This window comes from Cygnus olor, chromosome 19 (genome assembly GCF_009769625.2).
Source record: "Cygnus olor isolate bCygOlo1 chromosome 19, bCygOlo1.pri.v2, whole genome shotgun sequence".
NCBI lineage: Eukaryota > Metazoa > Chordata > Aves > Anseriformes > Anatidae > Cygnus > Cygnus olor.
The window spans coordinates 5980860-5998401 of NC_049187.1; the positions used below are offsets into that span (position 1 = coordinate 5980860).

The window sequence follows — 17542 nt, forward strand, 5'->3', positions numbered from 1 at the left end:
GCTGGCAGGAGAAAGTGTTAACAGCCTGCACGGAGCTCTTGGAGGGGGAGGAAGGGAAGGAAAGAGGGGTCACTTCCCAGTTTTGTCCGAGTGCTTTCTACCTTCCTTATTTAAACTTACTGGAAGAGGAGATATTTACAAAGATTACGTCCTTCTCTTTGCCTCCTTTTAGGCATTACGTAGGGGTGGTGGTTTTCCTCTTGCTGACAATGTCTTCCTGAGCCTCAAAATAGGAGCATGTCTGAAATGGCAAAGGGCTGGAGGACTCCTGAGAGGATCCTGTAACTCGGATGGTTGTCTCTTGTTTGTGCACTCGCTGGGCTGTGATCTGCTGCTCGTGGTGCTTGTTTACAACACTTTCCATAAACAAACCAGGAAAGCTGTGGTTTCCCACTGTGCGTATGACCTCCAATGAATTCTGAAGTCATTGAGTGTGCGTAATGCGGGGAGTGGAGGAGATGACGTGCTAAATTGCTGAAATATATTACTGGGAATGACGAGTGACGTTGTGAATGACCCACGTAACACAGAAGGACTGAGGAACAGTATGGGAGTGTGGTTTGTTTTGTTTTTTTAATATTTATCAGGATTGCTACCTTCCAAGCAGGGCTACTCATGAGTGGAGGGGTAGGTCCTCGTAAGATTGCCTTACAGGCAATAGCTACAGCAGGGTGTCTTTATTTTTTTCCCCTTGCTGGTTACCCAGCTTTCTTGAACAGTTCAGCTTTGCTGTCTGGAGAAACTCTCCTAAGAGGGGGGAACTACCTGATTATTCTTTGAATTTTGCCATGCTGGAGATTGTTTCCCCTTCACCTTTATAGCCCAGTAATTAAATTCTCCTGTGAAATTTAGCTCTAAGTACCAAACTCATGTCCTGTTGAGTGCGGAGAAAAGCTTGTTAATGCTCAAAATGAGATGTTCTCTAGTGAAAACACTTAATTTGCTTTCCGTAAAAAAAAAAAAAAGAAAAAAGAAAAACAAGAAAAAGAATTAAACAAAATGAAGAGGGATTTTTTTTATCCAGAGTTGATTCCCTTACAGAATAGAGGACTTAATTAGATGCTGTTTGGAAAAAAAAAAAAAAAGATGGATTTTAACTTGCTAGCACGTGCGTTTGGAACTAATCACCTACCCAGGAGTAATTTTTACTCCCTATATATTTCTTCTGCTAGACGACTGATGCATAAAAGTGTCCCTGTGATGTTATTTCTTTGCCTTCCCTTCCCCGAGTGCTACCGCAAGGATGTTCTCAGCGCTTGCCGAGGGAGCCAAGCGTTTTTCTCCGGAGGAAAAGGGGAAAAAAAAAAAAAAACCTTCCCCAGGGGCTCCAGGGATGTGCTGGCAGCGAGCGCCACCGCTGGGCTGCCTGCTGGTACTCGCTCTCTTCTGCCTCTTCAGCCCCAGTTATTGCATTTTCTCTTCATTGCGTTTTCTCTCTTTGGTAGGTGCTGTATGCTTTTGGTTCGCCCATTTACATGCACACTTGGAGCAAATAAAGCAACTGAAAGGGGCAATCCGCAAAGAGCAGCCGTGAATGAGAACAGCTGATACGTTGTCTGAATTTTGCTGGATCCCTGCTGAAAGCTCTCCAGCTTTGACACCTTTCTGTCTTATGTTTGTCACCTCCTGGGCCACAGGGTTCCCTTTCAGATGAGCGAAGGGAGCTCTGCAGGAGCTTGGACTGCCACTTCTGGATTTTTTTTGTTGTTCTTTGCAGCAGCCTTTGAGATCTTTTCATCCTACTTTGAATCTTATTTTACCTCCCTTATTTTACTACTGTGTTTATGAGTTTAACTCTTTCCATTTTTAATCTGGGTTAAGTCATTTCTCCCTGGAGTTAAGCAGTGACCGGGTTTGTGATCACACAATTTAAATTGAGCAAAACACATTTTGTGCACGTGGAGTAGCACCAGGAGCTGAAGCAAAACTCCAGCTGCAAATGTCCCCTCCAGGAACAAGCGGCCGGAGAGGGGGGAGCAGCCCTCGGGAGGTTTGTCCCAGCGCTTGCGTTTATCGCAGGCTGCCAAAGGGTCACGTGAAGGGAGGCCGCCGTGCGGAGCCTGGCTGGCACTGTGGTCTTGCTGGTGGGATCCTGGCAGCTTCTGCCCCGATGGCGTTTGTAACCCAGCATCAGATCCAGAAGGTAAGGAGCAGGTGGGAAGCGTGCCTGGGGAAGGAGCGTCTCCGCAGCGCAGGCAGTGACGCTGCTTGTAAGGCACGGTTGCTACTCGCTAGCGTTGGCTGGGTCTAGCGGAGATTTGCTTCTACGAACACTTTGTATTCTGCTCAGCTTCTTGTACTGCATTCATGTGAGTGTGTGAGGACCCTGTCGTGGCCACAAATTCTCCTGGAAAGCCCCTTGTCCTGCAGAGCTCCCTGAGGAATCTCTCTTGTGCTATGCACTTCTGTCTGCTGCTCAGCTGTCATCTGCAAGGCTGAAATCTGCCCATCAGAGGATAATCTCCAGGGTGTTCTATATGAGGAAACAGCAGTGCCAGCAGGGTTCGCCTCCCTTTGAAAGGGGTTGTGCAGCCAACCATGAGAAATCACACAGGGATTTTTCCCTTAAACCAGGGAAGGTTTTTTTCTCTGTGAAGGAATCTCATTCTCACTTGGATTCCGGCTATGAGTGCTCTGTTCGTCTTAGCAGGATTTGTAACTCAATAGCTGCTGGTCACGTATCTTAGATAAGATATCCTTAAGCCACAGAGACTCTAGCAGTGATGTCTTCTCTGGTTTTGGGGCTGAGGAGTTGAAATTTGTTCTCCTTAACTCTATGGAATCTGAACCTGTTAACTAGTTATCTTTTTTTTTTTCTTGCAATAGAAACTCCTCTTGAACTTTAAAAACAAACAAAACCAAAACAAACAAAACCAACACACCACTTAGGTTTTGTCCTATGTGGATGAAACCATAACGAGTGAACATGCCAGGAGCAGCAGAAAAATTAGTTTGTGTTAGACTAGAGACACTAAAAGTGACTTAATCATACCTTAAATCAAATACGGTACGGCAGTCAAGGTGTCTCTCGTGCCTACTACATGTCATCCAGCTGTGGAGCTGAGCCTGGGGTGCTTTTCTTACTATGAGGCACAGCGAGGGCCAGAGCTGCCCTCTGTTGCTCTGCGCTGCCTTCCTCAAGCACCCTGGAGGAGGGCAGCCACCCCGTCTCCTCCTAGTTCCGCCAGGATGGCTTCCTTGTCCTGGAGCACTTTTTCACCCCGGAGGAGTGCGACAGCATGAGGAAGCAGATTCAGGGGATCGTAGCCGAGATGGAAGTGCCGTCACACTGCCGGACGGAGTTCTCCACCAAGGAAGGGGAGCAGCTCCAGGCACAGGTACCTCGTGGGGCAGGGCTGGCCCCGTTACAGCCCTGGGAGGGAAGGGGGGAAGGCAAATTGCTGCTCAGCACCCACCCTGGGGGAGCAAAACTTTCTTCTAATGGCACGTGCCGCTGCAGCAGGCATCTGTGCTCCAGTTCTCTGCGAATGTTTGGTTGTAGCCCATGGGTGTGAGGTTCTGGTGAAGTCCTAATCAGTGCCAAGAGATTTAGCTTTGTGGAAAACCTACACATGATTTCTTTTGACTGTGCTTTGTTCATGCTGCGGTTTGGTGGGGAAAAAGATGCAGGTGAGTGTTACCCCTTTGATTGAAGGTTCCTGTATGTATTTACAAGGCTGCTGTCTTTACTGGGCTCTTATCCCTGGCAGGGCAGCTCGGATTATTTCCTAACCAGTGGAGACAAGATTAGATTCTTCTTTGAGAAAGGCGTTTTGGATGAGAGGGGTAAGCTCTGACCCGAGTTAGCCCCAGTGAGGGGACAGGAGGAGGCAGGGGCGAGTTCCAGCTCTGTGGACAATTCCTGCTGTGCAAACCATGTTAAATTCTGCTTTTGTCTTGTAGGCAACTTTCTGATTCCAAAGGAGAGATCTGTCAGCAAGATTGGCCACGGTACGTTTAAATGAGGGTGTTTTGAGAGGGGTGGGCAAAAGGGAGGCAGTTCTCAGACACGAGGACTTCTCCAGACCCTCTCACCAGAAATAACTCGATCACTGGAGTTTAAACCTTCCTGGGTGCTGAAGTGACTCCCTCCATGCTCTGCTGCTCCTCACTGTGCTTCCAGGGGACTGCTTCCCCAAATACTGCAAACTTCACCCCGTTTTGCCATTGTGGCCTCAAAGCTCCTCTCTTTGCACCCCCAGCCTCTTTGGCTGTGGATTTCTGCATTAAATTTTGGCACGGCAGTCCACTTTTCCCACATCGCTCCATCACTACCTCTGTGGTTCTCTCCACGTTGCCCCTTATTCTCTTATGTCAAAGGATTTCACAGTTTTCAGTTACCTTTTCAAAGAAAAAACAACGCTTCCAGGAGGGTCACGCATAGCACAGAATCACCGATGTGCAAAAATTTGGACTTCAGCCCCTCTTGCATCAGAGATGGCTTGAGCAACTTCCCCACCTGAGGCTGGTTACATTAGGACATGTCTCCTGTGTCCTGCACAGCATGTTGCCCACACTGAAGTCGTCTTCTCCCCTTTGCCATTGCCAGCATCTTTTCTTTACTCTTGCTGGTTTCAGTTGGTGACCTGTTTCCTCTCTCCCAGCTACCCGACTTGCATTTTGATCCCTTTTCTTTTCAAACAATACGTGGAAAATAAAGAGCGTGATTCAGTGCGTCCCCCACCGCCTGAACTTTGTTCGGGTTTAACTTCAGCAAACTTGGAAAAATCAGTACTGCGAGTTCTTGGCTCTCTGGTTTTCTCAGGAAAACAACACCCCCCCCACAAAAACCAACCTCTGCCGCTCTGCTGTGCTCTTACACTCCAGCTTTTCCTCTGGGAAACAAAAACCACTACAGCTGCCTGCTGACTCAGCAATGCAGAGGCTCCTCTTTGATTTATTTCCTGTAATGACTGAGCCTTGAGCCTTCGGTTGGGCCTTGCTCAGTGGCAGCCCCTGCTGGGACGGTTTCTGGCTGCGAACAGGAGCCCCGCAGGGAGGGAGCTGCAAGTCAGTGTCTTTACTTTGTTTTCATACGTTTTGCATAATATAATTCTTAATCACATAATGTTTTTTTTAACATAGTTATATGGCTTTTTTTATATAGCTGTGGTTTGCTGCCACTGTATTTTGGTCTCTAAAGAAGATGGTATTAACCCGGAAGGGCTGTGTCACCTTAGGCATGATGCTAATCCACATGTGGCCACTCCTGGTGGATGTGAAAGTTTCTGGCTGCAACTTACATTGCTTGGCTCATCACTGACAGCCTTCAGGTTCCCTTCTGTTTGTGAAATCTTCAGCCTGAGCCTTGTCTTTCCCCTTTAGCCTTGCATGCCCATGATCCTATCTTCAAGCAAATCACTCATTCCCCCAAGGTTCAGGTAAGCTGATGCTGTCCCTAGAGCTGTCTGAAAAAAAAAATTAAATTCTTGAATAGTTAATCTTAAGGAATAGTTAATTTTAATATTCTATTCCATAAAAGGTAATTTAAATGTCTCCAAGTAATAATGCTTTGTAGTTTGTGGAAAAAGCGAATATAAATTTTGGATTTTTTTTAACAGGAACTGGGAAGAAAACTAGGCCTTGAGAGACCAGTAGTTGTGCAAAGCATGTACATCTTCAAGGTACGGCAGCTCGGGTCCCCGTGTCACCCCAGGAGTAAGACACTGCTTGGTGGGAAGCTGTGAAACTCCTCTCTTCATGCATCTTCCTTTTCCTTGCAGCAACCTGGCATTGGTGGGGAAGGTGAGGTTCATCCCGTGTCTCTGTTACACTGCAGATAATACTCCTTCAGGAAAGGATTATTACCAGGAACAAGGCTCAGTCTTGAGCTTATGAATTTTGTGCTCCGAATGTTAAAACTGTAGGAAAAGGCATCTGCATTTTCCAGAATGTTTCTACATCGTATGCAACGTGAACAAAGGGCTAGCTTGACCTTTGCAGCAGGCTGAAAGGTGATGCTTTAGTGTTTAAATTAACATGTGTGATGGGTGGGAGGGCAGGGTAGGTCAATCAAAGAGCACCAAGTGCCTCTTCCTCACGGTGCTGGGCTCCAGGGGCTTTCCAAGCCCCCAACCAGCGCCTCTTGCCGCAGTGACACCGCACCAGGACGCCACGTTTCTGCACACGGAGCCTCTGGGCAGGGTGATGGGCTTCTGGATTGCGCTGGAGGACGCCACGCAGGAGAACGGCTGCTTGTGGTTCATTCCCGGCTCCCACACCAGTAAGGGTCGCGGTATTCGGTGTGTGCTGCAGAACCCACTCACGCTCTCCCTTGCGTAAGGGTGAGGAGTAAGGTCCATGGCGTTACATGTTCTCCTTGCAGCATGTCTTTGTCGAAAAGATGACTATCTACTGCACAGGGGTCTTTCTCTGAGCTGCTGTCAAATCTACACTCAGTTTTTCAGCAGGTTTATTGACTGCCTCACTTTGCTCCTAGCCACTTCTCCATCAAAGGAATTTAATATTGTATATTTTCTTATTGAAAACAGGTACCATACATAGCCGATACTGTTTTAGTTCTAGATTGAAATCTAGTATAGAAGCAAAGGATGTAGGTTACTGGGGCAAGGAAAGATAGCCCTCCTGAATTGTTCTTTATTCCAGAACCTGTTAGGGTGAGGCCCATTAAAACTGCCCTTGCATCCTGTCTTTTGACTTCAGTACTATTTCAGAAGCTTTCCCTTGCAAGATTCAGACTTTTTTGCAAGACCTCTGAGACTTAAGATTTTAATGCAGTGAAGGTCTTAAACTAAAAGGTCTTGTCGTCTTATAGTGAAACTGGTCATTGCCAAATGCTGGTGCTCCTTCCACAGCTTTGTAGCTTAACTGTTCAGCAAGCCTGATCTGGACTGCAAAGAGTGATTCTCCTTTTGCTTTCCAGTGGGAATACACTAAGAAACAACTTTATTTTTTTTATTCACTTACAAAACTGTTTCTTTTCCACGTTGCGTCCTCTTCACGAAGATGCTCTTTTTTTTTTTTGCACTGGCCAATAACCTCTTTACTCCTGACAGTAATCTGTAAGGGGAACAAAAATCCTCTTCCCCACAGTACAACTTCCAAACATCGATCTGAATTTTTGTAAACAAGGGGAGCCTCCAAGTCTATGCAAGGCTCTCTTGGACAGTGTCCAGGCAGCCTGGAACAGGGGTGAGACCAGATCAGCACAGGCTCAAGTCATAGCGATGGGTGGTGGCTGCTGTGTCTCTAACCACTGCTGGGTTATGGGTGCAGTCTTCTGCCTTTTGCTGCCTCTAGGGCACTATTTGGCTTCCAACTTAAGTGTTTACTCAGAGTAATCATAGTACTCTTCATTTAAAGTACTCAACCCTCATAAATTTTGGAGTTGGTTGCACTCTGATAGCAATTTATACTCTTCTAGAAAGGAAAAATGGATGAAAGTTTGGTCGTGCATAAGTGCCTGATGATTTGTGTTCCTAAATGGCTATGTTGAAATGCACAGAAAGTCAGGGAGGCAAACAAAAAGGAGCTATTCATCAGTTTCTGCCTCATCTGGAAAATCCCAAATCTTTGACGAAAAATCCCCAAATTTCTAAGGAAAGAATTGAATGCATGATAAGAAAATTTCTGTCTTTGCTAAGAGAAAATACTATATTCTTCCACCACTGTGCAAAATCTGGTTAGTTTTTTAATTTTTATGGGTGTTCACTTCTTTCTGTGGATTTGCAGATGGGATTACACGGAGAATGGTGCGTGCAGCTTCAGGTGCCTCGACGTGTGTGGAGTTTGTAGGGTCAGAGCCAACCTATGACGACAGCCAGTTCATACCTGTGCCTATAAGTAAAGGTAAAAACACGCCCCAAAACAGGAGTGCATTACTGTTCAAGAAAAAACGAGGGAGATACCATTGTAACACTTGTACTTTCCTTATATTCTAAAGCTAGCACTCACAATTTGAAAAAAAGCAGTACAGGTATGTCTTTCCAACAGGTGGACTCATTCTCATCCACGGGGAAGTTGTCCATAAGAGTGAACTCAACAGCTCGGAGTTCTCTCGCCATGTGTTCACCTTCCACATAATGGAAGCCAAGGACACCAGCTGGAGCAAGGATAACTGGTAAGGTTGCTGTCCTGAAACAGAGCCTTTTCTGTGCAATGACCAAGATAAAACTTTTATTGGTCTAAAACTTTTATTGGTCTCCTTGCATGTTGGCAGCACAATCCTGTCAACATGCGCAAGAAGTTGTTCTCTGCATTGCACAGAGCTGGGCTAACCACAGTTTTGTTGAAATAAATGTTGTAGCTCCCCAATATTACCTCTGCATATGCTCTGAAGAACTTCTCTTTGCTGGCACTGTTGCAGGTTTGTCCTAAAATTTTCTAGCTCAGGAGCAGTTCCCAACAGCTCAGAGCCTGTTCCTGGGAGATGAGCGCTGTCTTACCCACTGACCAGGATTCCCTAGCTCTGTACAGCTGGATCTGCTCGTTTTCAGCCAGCAATAAAAACCTCATCTGCAATTCTTGGAGTGCAGCACAGCAGGCAGTGGTCTCTTGGGAAGAGGGGAAAAATTAAGACAGAATGAGAAGCATGATTCTTAGAAGGATGTTGTTTAATGGAAGCTTTCAAGTTGTCATGTCTTAGTGCATTTAATGACTCTTCTAGGTCGTATGCAATGAGCATATTGGAGCTAGAGAAAATTCCATGCTTACAATTTTCAGTGCACTTCCACCTCACAAAAACATGCAATTACTTATACGCTTCAGGGATGCCTCTCAGTTAAAAGTAATTTATACTAAATTTAAAATAAAACAGCTGAGTGCCTGAAAGATGGAACTAATGAGTACAGGTAACCATGGTGTTCAAACCGAAGGGTTCTAAAATGTTGACTTTTTCTATTCTCGCTCTATCAGGTTTTGTCCTGGGGACTGCTGGATGAAGTATTCCTTAGACACAGTTTCCATCAGTAGTACCTCAGTTGATTTACCGTAGAACTGGAGTAGTCTCTGAAGTTTTGTTTTTTAACTCTTCCTTATCTCCTAGGCTCCAGCCAACTCCTGAACTGCCTTTTCCACTGCTCTACACTTGAAGCTAGTGACTGGCTTCTGGAGTCAAGTAGCTGATCGTTATTCCTTTGATTGTTTGCTCATCTTTACATGTAACTGTCACTACATCAGCTCTCAAGATTAATTTATCCTGTCCTCAGAGTGAGGAACCTTCATGCAGCTGAATACACCTGCATTAGTCAGAAGCTTCTAATACATGAACACTACTAGTGCCGAGAATAGTCGCCCAGCCCATTTGGTAAGGGAACTTCTTCAGTCTTGAGAATGGACCATTAAAGACCATTCCACCTTGACTATAGGGGCAGATAAGTATTTCTTCTTGCAGATCTTTAGTATTTTCTTCTATTTAGGCAGAGATTTAATGCTTGGCTCTGTTAATCACAGCAATGCAAGTGAACCTGTCATGTGAAGATCTCTGACTTAGCCTTAGATCTCTGTCCATTGTTTGAATAATAATTAAAGGTAATACTATTGTGGGCAAAATGAAGCAGGAAGTCTACTTTTATAATTATTCTTCTAGGTATTTCTGGCAAATTGCAGCTGAGCACTTGAACTATAGGTTTGCTGATTTAAAAATATTACAGTTCTTAAAGATTCATGTTAAAATTAGGAAAACAAAAAACCCCAGACTCCTAACATTTAAATAAAAGGTTGGAAGTCTTCCTTTTCATCTCCCTCACATCATCCATCTTTGAGGAAGTCAGCACGTGAGCTTCTCCCAACACATGTGGCCAGGGCAAAGCTGTGTGATGGTGAGTTTGATCTCTGTGCAACAAGAGCAACTACTAGCCCCAGAACCCCAACAAAACCAAACCAACTTTACACCAAGGTGAAACGTTACGGATGTTAAGTAATGTGAGTTAAATCAGAGGCAAGCTCCTGCCTGTATCCTAAGCTGAACAGAAGCCATGGAGGAGTAATTCCACTGGCACTGGTGTACTGGCAAACTTGAGATATGAGCCTGGTCTCATTAGTGCACTAATTACATCATAGTAAACCTCCAGTCTGCTTGGAGACTTGGCAGAGTAAACTTCTATTTTCTTACAGAGGACCATGTAGGTATGCCTGTAGTTGCTCTAAAGCTCAACTCCATTTCAAATTGTTAATTAGCTTTTTACTGGTGGTGTCACTGGTCAGCTAAACTGACATTTAACATTTTGAAGAGTGTTTTACAGAAATCAATGTCTGACTACAAGGGGTTGGTACAAAAGCACAACCATGAAATTAGAATAATTAGAACTTCAGATCACTTCTAAAAACTTGCAAGGAAAACAAACTTAACCTTGCTGGTGCCCAGTTAAATCTAGATAAAGGCAGAATGGACTTAAAACCTATTTTTGTAATCTATTTTCTGTCAAAGTAGATTGGCTTAGGGAGCAAGACTCTGGTTCCTACTGACTTGTCCCTTTCAAAAGGATATTGCCCATCTCTGGCATCGGTTTGATCGTCCCATTTTTTTTAAAATCATCAAATTAAGTTTATGGTAAGAAGTATTTTTTCATCCCTCTGGGCATTGCTGGGTGGTGCAGAAAAGACTCAATACAGCACACAGTTTGTCACAGCTCAGGTGGTGGGAACTTGGAGGCTGGGTAATAGCAACAGCAGCAATGCTGAGTTCAGTCCTGCTGGTAGCAAGTTTCAGCTGCTCTCCTCGTCCCTTTTCTATAGTTTGAAAGCTGTGAGTGGGATGGAGGGAAAGTGACTCTTAATCTCACACAACTCTACAACTTTAGTGGTGAAGGTTGAGGATCTTAGCAGTGGAAACAGCTAAACGTTTTTCTATATCTTTCCATTACAAGAGTTAATAATTTAGAATAGCACCTTTCTGCTGAGGAATGATAGTTTGTCCCCTGGTTATACGCACCACTACCTGCAATTTGGAAAAACATCTACGTCAAGTGCATAAATGGAAGCAAGAAGCTGGACCGAATTTACAGGATTTACTGGTAAATGTGAAGTAAGCAGTCCAGCGTGGTTACTGGATTGTTTCCTGCAAACACTATCTGATCATTTATTGCATTATTAACCAGAACAAGCTGAATAACTCTGTTGCGCTCAGGAAAAGCACTGTCAAGGTCTCACTGTCAAAAGCCCTGCCCGGGCAGCAGTAAATTGGGCAACGCTGCCTCTTGGCTGGTCCTGGCTTGTCCCAGGAACAGGCACTGTCGGACCCTGGGGCCTGTTCTGCAAGCCCAAAGCGTGAGTTTTACTCCACCCTGCCTTATTCGCACTCTTAAGACGGTCTCACAGCTAGGATTGCGGGAAAGGATTGTGTAAGGGATCTTGGAGTGGCACTAAGCTCTTCCCAAAACTGTATTATTGTTCCTTTATGCAAACAAAAGGAGTGTCAGAATGTAACTTCATCCCTCAAAGAAGGATCCTGGAAAGCCAATCTTCTGCTTGGGCATTTCTCAGGGGAATGGAAGAGGCAGGGAGGAGGAGATTAGTTAATATGTCCTGTTCTAATGGATGTTTGGCAAACGGGCAGGAAAAGACAGTCAATACAGAAGTGTTTAATATATAGAAACTAGATCCTCCCCATGGTAGTTATAGATTTAATTAAACGGACTGAAGTAAACAGTTCTACTCAATCTGTCAACAGAAGCATTTTTCATAAATGATTTGATTAAACAGCTCTCTGGATAAACTACCTCATGGTAACTTAAGCTGAAAAAACGTGCAAAGTGGAAAACTGCAGTAGTGTAAAAGATGTTTATTGACTTCAACAGCCTTCCTGCATTCACAGTTAGCGCGCAACTAGTTTTTTTTTCTTGTGAGCTTGCTTAGTTTTTCTTCACTCTAAATTATTTGGAATAATATTTAATAGAGATTAAAATCTTGAGAAACATTTTTCTTGTTGTGGAAACATCCAGGCCTGAAACTGTAACCCTCTTGTTATCATTGCTTGGAATTAAGTCTCAAATTCTCAACACGCCCCCCCCCCCGATGAAGTTAGCTCTGCAACTATTGTATCTGAAGTTGTGTTCATGCATTGCAGTGCATTAATAGGGCTCAGTTGATGGTGACTGGATACATCAGGACAGTCACATTGGTTCTGGGTAGAGAGTGGCGACCCTCACAAAACATGCTTAAACAGTGCTTATACAGGAGTGACTTCACATATGCAGTAATACAAGATGACAGCATTCGGTACAGTATGACAAGTTTAGGCTGTGATGCAGTACAGAGGAGGCACGATCTCTTCTGTAATTAACTTACCTCTTCTTTCTCTACTCCCTCTGCCTCTGGGCACCCCCAAGAGACTTAAAAATAGCATTTTTATTTAATAATCCAATTTATCAGTCATGGTTGGGTTCTTGTGAGGACAAAGAGCAACTCATGCTGTTTTAAACTAGGAAAAAAAAAGAACAAAACTTTTATTAAATAGCCATTTTCCATTTGTTTTTAACAATTTTATCTGCTGTACCAAAAGCAATGTTTAGATTGGCTTTCGTCTCTCACTGTAGTGCATATTCTATTTCCACTTTCCTCTAGAAATGGAGAAATCTCTGTTCCTGGAAGTGCTTCTAAGCCATAAACATTATCTGGAGGTAGAGAGGCAACAGCAGATTATCGATTTGGGTAGTATAAGCTTCCAAAAGGGAAACTAAGCTCACAGACGCCAGAATCCAGGCATAGCTAGAGTTCAGATTCACATTGCTGTCAAAGATCAGAATAAGAGCCACAGCAATGATCTGAGCAAAAATAGCTGTCATTGTCCCTTCAAAGGTCTTCTTTGTTCCTGGCCATTTGATTTCTCCCATGGTACTGCCAAAAACAGAGGCAATGGTGTCTCCTACCCCTACTGCTAGCACCCCGGCGTAGGGGACCAATGCTCCTGCCCCAGACAAGCTGCCTTTAGGAGCACAAGATCTAGGAAACAACCACACTGGGAGGGACATGCCAAGAAGAAGATAAATATGAGTCAAGATTAGAGGCCCGCTGTCTCTCTCATCCAAGAAGAGAGACAGCAAATGCCGAAGAGTTTGGCCAAATGGTTTGATCCTGAAGTACCGGATATATTCTAGGAATATGAACACTGCCAGACACAGGACTGCAGCAACATAGAGAAGCTGGTGGTCGTAAATCAGTCCGGGAACATAAGTAGCTACAACAATGAAATGGAAATATTTCCTGGTTATAGTTGAGGCCTGGTGCTTTTTAGATTCAGATGATCTCTTAGCGTTCTGGTAGAAAACTATGCCACACGCTGAAGCAGCCAAAAAGGTCCAATATACAAGAAGGTAAACTCTTGTCTGTGTCTGAAATAAAAACTGGAGTAGCCAGAACAAAGGGTTCTTCTGGATCAGTCGGTAAAGCCAAGGCATGATGACCCCTAAGCCTAGCACTGCTGTCATCATGTGGAAAAACATGGAGGAGATCCACGTACCCGAATCCATGAAAATGAAGAGAACAGTGAAGAAAAGCCCAAGAAGAATAACTCCGATAACTGCCACCAGAAGGAAAAAGTCTATGGGCTCACCTCTGCCCTCAACGACATTCAGCGAGCGTTTGATGAGCTGATTGAGAACAAAACTTATACCTCCAAGCACTAGCAATGCTTCTCCAGGGGTAAAACATCGAGGCAACAAGTAAAGCAAGATCATGCTGAGGTAGACAAAAATTAGCAGCACCTCTAGGACCTCTATCACTTCTGAAACAGTCAAAGAGTGCTTCATGGTATAGATAATTATACTGCCAGCAACACCAGTGAGTATGCAAGTGTTGGAGGGCACGGGTTTTGTGATGCCAACCGCTATTACAGACAAAAAGAGAGCAACCAACATGCCAGTGGAAGCTACGACTATGCCAAAACGTTCAAAGTACACAATGCCAGCAGCCTTGCACCTCTCCTTCATCGCTATCCCCAACAAGGGGATGACCATGCTAGCTGGCAGGAGGCCGCTGTTCGCTGCTGTGCGGAACTGGAAGACGGCCCCCCCCAGTTGCAGCAGCCGGTCCCATTTGAACTGGACATAAAAAGCCTGGATGGCAAGAGCTACAGAGCACCAGGAGTAGCGGTCCCACACCACCGCGTGCACGCACAGCACGATGGTGAACACGATCAGCGATTCCACCAGCACAGGCTTGTTTAACATGATTCCAGTCCGGCGTGGCTCAGCGATGCAAGATCCTTCTCACGAGTCCTGGTATTCCTGATAATTGTCCACCAGGCAGAATTCCCTTTCATGCTACTGCACTTCCTATTAGAAAACAAACAAGCAATTAAAGTGAATAATATAAGAGCTAAAGCTTCTGTACGCCTGTCTTATTTTTAAGCTCAATTTAAACTGACAGTTATGTGCCAATTATTAATGTCAATACAGGTAAATAAAACCAGTAAAACCAAAGTGATAAGGGATTAGTCAAAATCGTTATCTCCATCTGAGAATCCAAGACATCAGTCTGCAGTGATGAAGCAAACCACTCGATACAGGACTATTCAGATACACTGCAACAGAAATACTTTATATTGTGTCTGAACTGAAACATGAAGCACACGAGCCATACGTATTCCTAGAAGGCTTCAATGTGACAGTGTAAATTGGAAATGTAGTTGATGTAAAATAGCTTAAAGGTAATTTTAGAAACTACTTTTGTATGCTGTTTTCAGTGCAGTCTTACGGAATGTTTCTCCTTTTATTATGTATTTCTCTCTGATTCTCTGCTGTGCAACCTGCTTCCCCCCAACCTCTCTCTCTTTCTGTTACTGGTGTTATGATTGAACACCTTCCCTACAGCAAGAGTGGTTTTATAATGCTATGTAGTGTTTACAACAGAAGTAGGAAAGAAAACATCACAAGCATTGAGGGGAAAAAAAAGTCAAGTGGCATACTTGACCTAATTTTGATCTATTATCAGAATTGTCAAGATAAGCTAAATTGGAGAGCTTGGCACAGAAAAAGCAAACAAATCATCTTGCCTGTAGCTGTGAGAGTACATTCATCACATCCTATCAGTTTATAAGGAAGGCTACCACTTTATTTTAAATCCTGTTTTTCATTCAGAGATCTTAGCAGGAATATTAATGGGTATCTATCAAAGTTTGTACTGCTAAACTCCCTTACGCTGTGCGTCTGGAGAGTTTTCTTTATGACCTCATGTTGAAAACATTTTTTTAGATTGCTTTATGGTATCTGTAGTGTCTGAAATACTTGACTGCCAACCAACTATGTTGTATGTCCTGTTGCTAAACAGCTAGATCAGGCCAACTACAATCTTTTTGCCGTTTATTTTTTTGATAAAACAGGAAAAGAATTAACCATGGAGTTAACAAAACAGATCTAGCATGGGCAATGTCTGCCTATGACCAATACTGGTTTTGGGGTCCTCCCAGTTTGTGGGCATGGGAAGGGGAAACTCAACAGGTGTCTGAGAAGAGGGACGGCAAGTACCACAAGCTGGCCAGAGGCCGGAAAAGTTCTCGCCCTTCGCCTGGCAAGTTTAAGGCTGCAGCCCAGCGCTTGCACCAGGAATGACAGGCAACGGGCTCCTGCAGCAGGCAGCCTGCCAGCTGGGCCACAGGACCAGGAAGAATTTCAGCAGACAAAATGCCGATCTTCCGCTGCAACACAGCAGCTCCTGTGTGCCCCTGGGTGCCCTTTTTGAGGCGAGGCAGTTCCCCCCCCGAGCCACCCCCGGGCCTGCTGCGGCCCCCCCGGGCACCTCCTGCACCTGAAGGGGGCTGCCAGGGACCTGCCGGGGGGCTCCTCCTCGGGGAGCGTGGTGACAGGACACGGGGTAATGGCTTTGAGCTGAAAGAGAGGAGATTTGGATGGGATAGAAGGAAAAATTATTTATGGTGAGGGCGGAGGGGAGGGTTAGATTGCGTATAAGGGAGGAATTCTTTGTGATGAGGGCGGTGGGGAGGTTTAGGTTGGATATAAAGAAGAAATTATTTATGATGAGGCCGCAGGGGAGGTTTAGATGGGATACAAGGAATAAATTCTTTACGGTGAGGGTCGTGGGGAGGTTTAGATGGAATACGAGGTAAAAATTCTTTGCAATGAGGACGGTGGGACACTGGAACAGCGCGGGGCAGCTTCCCAAACGCCCTCTCTTCCTCCCCAGCCTCCTCCCACTGTTCCCCCGAGCCCTCCGCGTACCCCCGCCGGGCCGGGCCGGGCACGGGCCGCAGCACCGGGACCCCCCCCGGCCGCCCCCCGCCGCGGGGCTCCGCACCCACCTGGCCGCCCGCCGCCATCTTGGCGCTGCCGCTGTCACATGACCGAGGGGAACAGCACCACGTGATGCCGGCGGCGGAGAGCGCCCCGCGCGGCGGGTCACGTGAGAGGGGAGCGAAGATGGCGGCGGGCGGGCTGTGCGCGAGGTGCGGGGACGCGGCGGCGGCGGCGGCGGCGGGAATGGGGCGGGGTGGGGGAGGGGGCCGGGGCTGCGCGCGCGCGCTCGCTGAGAGGGAATGGGGTGGGGGGGGGGCGGCGGAGAGGAGGGGGGGAGCGGTGAGGGGAGGGTTAACGGGCGCGGGGCCCGCGCCGGCATGGCCACGCCCATTTGTGCGGCTTGGCCACGCCCCCCGCTGCATGGCCACGCCTCCCGCTGCATGGCCACGCCCCCAAGTGTGGCGAGGGCACGCCCCCGCGGGCTGGCTCCGCCCCTGAATGTGTGGTGTGGCCACGCCCCCTGCAACATGGCCCCGCCCCCGCCCCTCACCTCAGGGCTCCCCTGAGGGAGCAGGGGCTGCGGGGTGCCTCTGCCTGTGGGGGTGTCTGAGGAGGTCCCGTCATGGCTTTGGCTGGGGTGCTCCCCGTTAGGCTCCAGTGCCAGAGCTCTTCGTGCTCTCCTTTGGTGGGTTGAGGCTTTTTTGTCCAAAACAGCCAGCGGGTGTTACCAGTGATTTATATTTTTAGCGCTTTGTGGTTCTTCTGCCCTGCGGTACCATGAAAGACGGAGTGCTAAGTAGCACCGCTATTTAAAAGCTTCAGCTGCCGAGCTGAGTTCGTGATTTGTGCAAAAAACCTGAGGTGTCAGTCAGGTCTTGGTGCGGAGCGGTCCTCATGGAGAGCATAGAGTTCAGAACTTGGCTTCTCACTTTTTGGAGAGCTGTGACTATAAAACCCAAATAGCAGCGGTGTGGAAGATGTACAAAGGAAGCTATTTGATGAACCCTTTCTTCAGTGATCGCTTTAGAGTAGTGCCTTTGTTTGTTTATTTGACATTTATTGTGGCATTTTTAGACTTGTTTGTCCCTAGATGCCTAATTTTTACTAAAATAATGCCTCCTAACGGGACAAGAGCACCACTGTTACCTCACACACACAGAGCTTTCCTTCCCCAGCTGTCTCGGAGTCCAGTTAACGAACTGGCAACAAGCACTGGTCTGTTGTAACCCCGGGTTAGGAAGGAAGGGAAAGGAGCGGGGCTGGCTCTGCTAGGCTGCTGCTCTGTCCTGCAAAGTGAATTTTGTTAAAATTCAGTGGCCTTCCAGCACTCCGGGTGGGCTGGGGAGGCTGCACCCACAGCTGGCTGCCGGCTAGGTCAGGAGAAGTCCTGTAGC

The 17542-nt window shown here is 46.2% G+C and overlaps 3 protein-coding genes across 4 annotated transcripts in view; 2 read left to right on the forward strand and 1 right to left on the reverse strand.

Moving 5' to 3' along the window:
* Positions 1–941: 941 nt before the first annotated feature.
* Positions 942–9504, forward strand: PHYHD1 (phytanoyl-CoA dioxygenase domain containing 1). Its single transcript, XM_040531114.1, has 11 exons — positions 942–2143; positions 3180–3338; positions 3711–3786; positions 3904–3951; positions 5326–5381; positions 5562–5624; positions 5724–5745; positions 6095–6223; positions 7693–7809; positions 7954–8080; positions 9005–9504. Exons 1-11 carry the CDS (start codon positions 1940–1942, stop codon positions 9048–9050), a joined length of 1047 nt encoding a protein of 348 aa, XP_040387048.1. The 5' UTR covers positions 942–1939; the 3' UTR covers positions 9051–9504.
* A 2221-nt stretch (positions 9505–11725) lies between these two features.
* On the reverse strand, positions 11726–14126 carry DOLK (dolichol kinase). The gene has a single exon (XM_040531113.1). The coding sequence runs from the start codon at positions 14124–14126 to the stop codon at positions 12555–12557; it is 1572 nt and encodes a 523-aa protein (XP_040387047.1). The 3' UTR covers positions 11726–12554.
* NUP188 (nucleoporin 188) overlaps positions 14107–17542 on the forward strand; it is a 30639-nt gene continuing 27203 nt past the window's right edge. For both annotated transcript variants that reach the window (XM_040531109.1, XM_040531110.1), the window contains exons 1-2: positions 14107–14230; positions 16213–16357. In XM_040531109.1, the coding sequence (XP_040387043.1) occupies positions 16278–16357 (80 nt within the window). In that variant the 5' untranslated portion in view covers positions 14107–14230; positions 16213–16277. The remainder of the gene's footprint in view (positions 14231–16212; positions 16358–17542) is intronic.

What these genes read in the sequence shown, in the direction of transcription:
- DOLK (XM_040531113.1), bottom strand. Translation starts at nt 14,126, where the DNA reads ATGTTAAACAAGCCTGTGCTGGTGGAATCGCTGATCGTGTTCACCATC.
- PHYHD1 (XM_040531114.1), top strand. Translation starts at nt 1,940, where the DNA reads ATGTCCCCTCCAGGAACAAGCGGCCGGAGAGGGGGGAGCAGCCCTCGG. An exon ending in CATTCCCGGCTCCCACACCA is followed by an intron (nt 6,224 to 7,692) that starts GTAAGGGTCGCG and finishes GTGGATTTGCAG; the next exon opens with ATGGGATTACACGGAGAATG. An exon ending in ACCTGTGCCTATAAGTAAAG is followed by an intron (nt 7,810 to 7,953) that starts GTAAAAACACGC and finishes TCTTTCCAACAG; the next exon opens with GTGGACTCATTCTCATCCAC.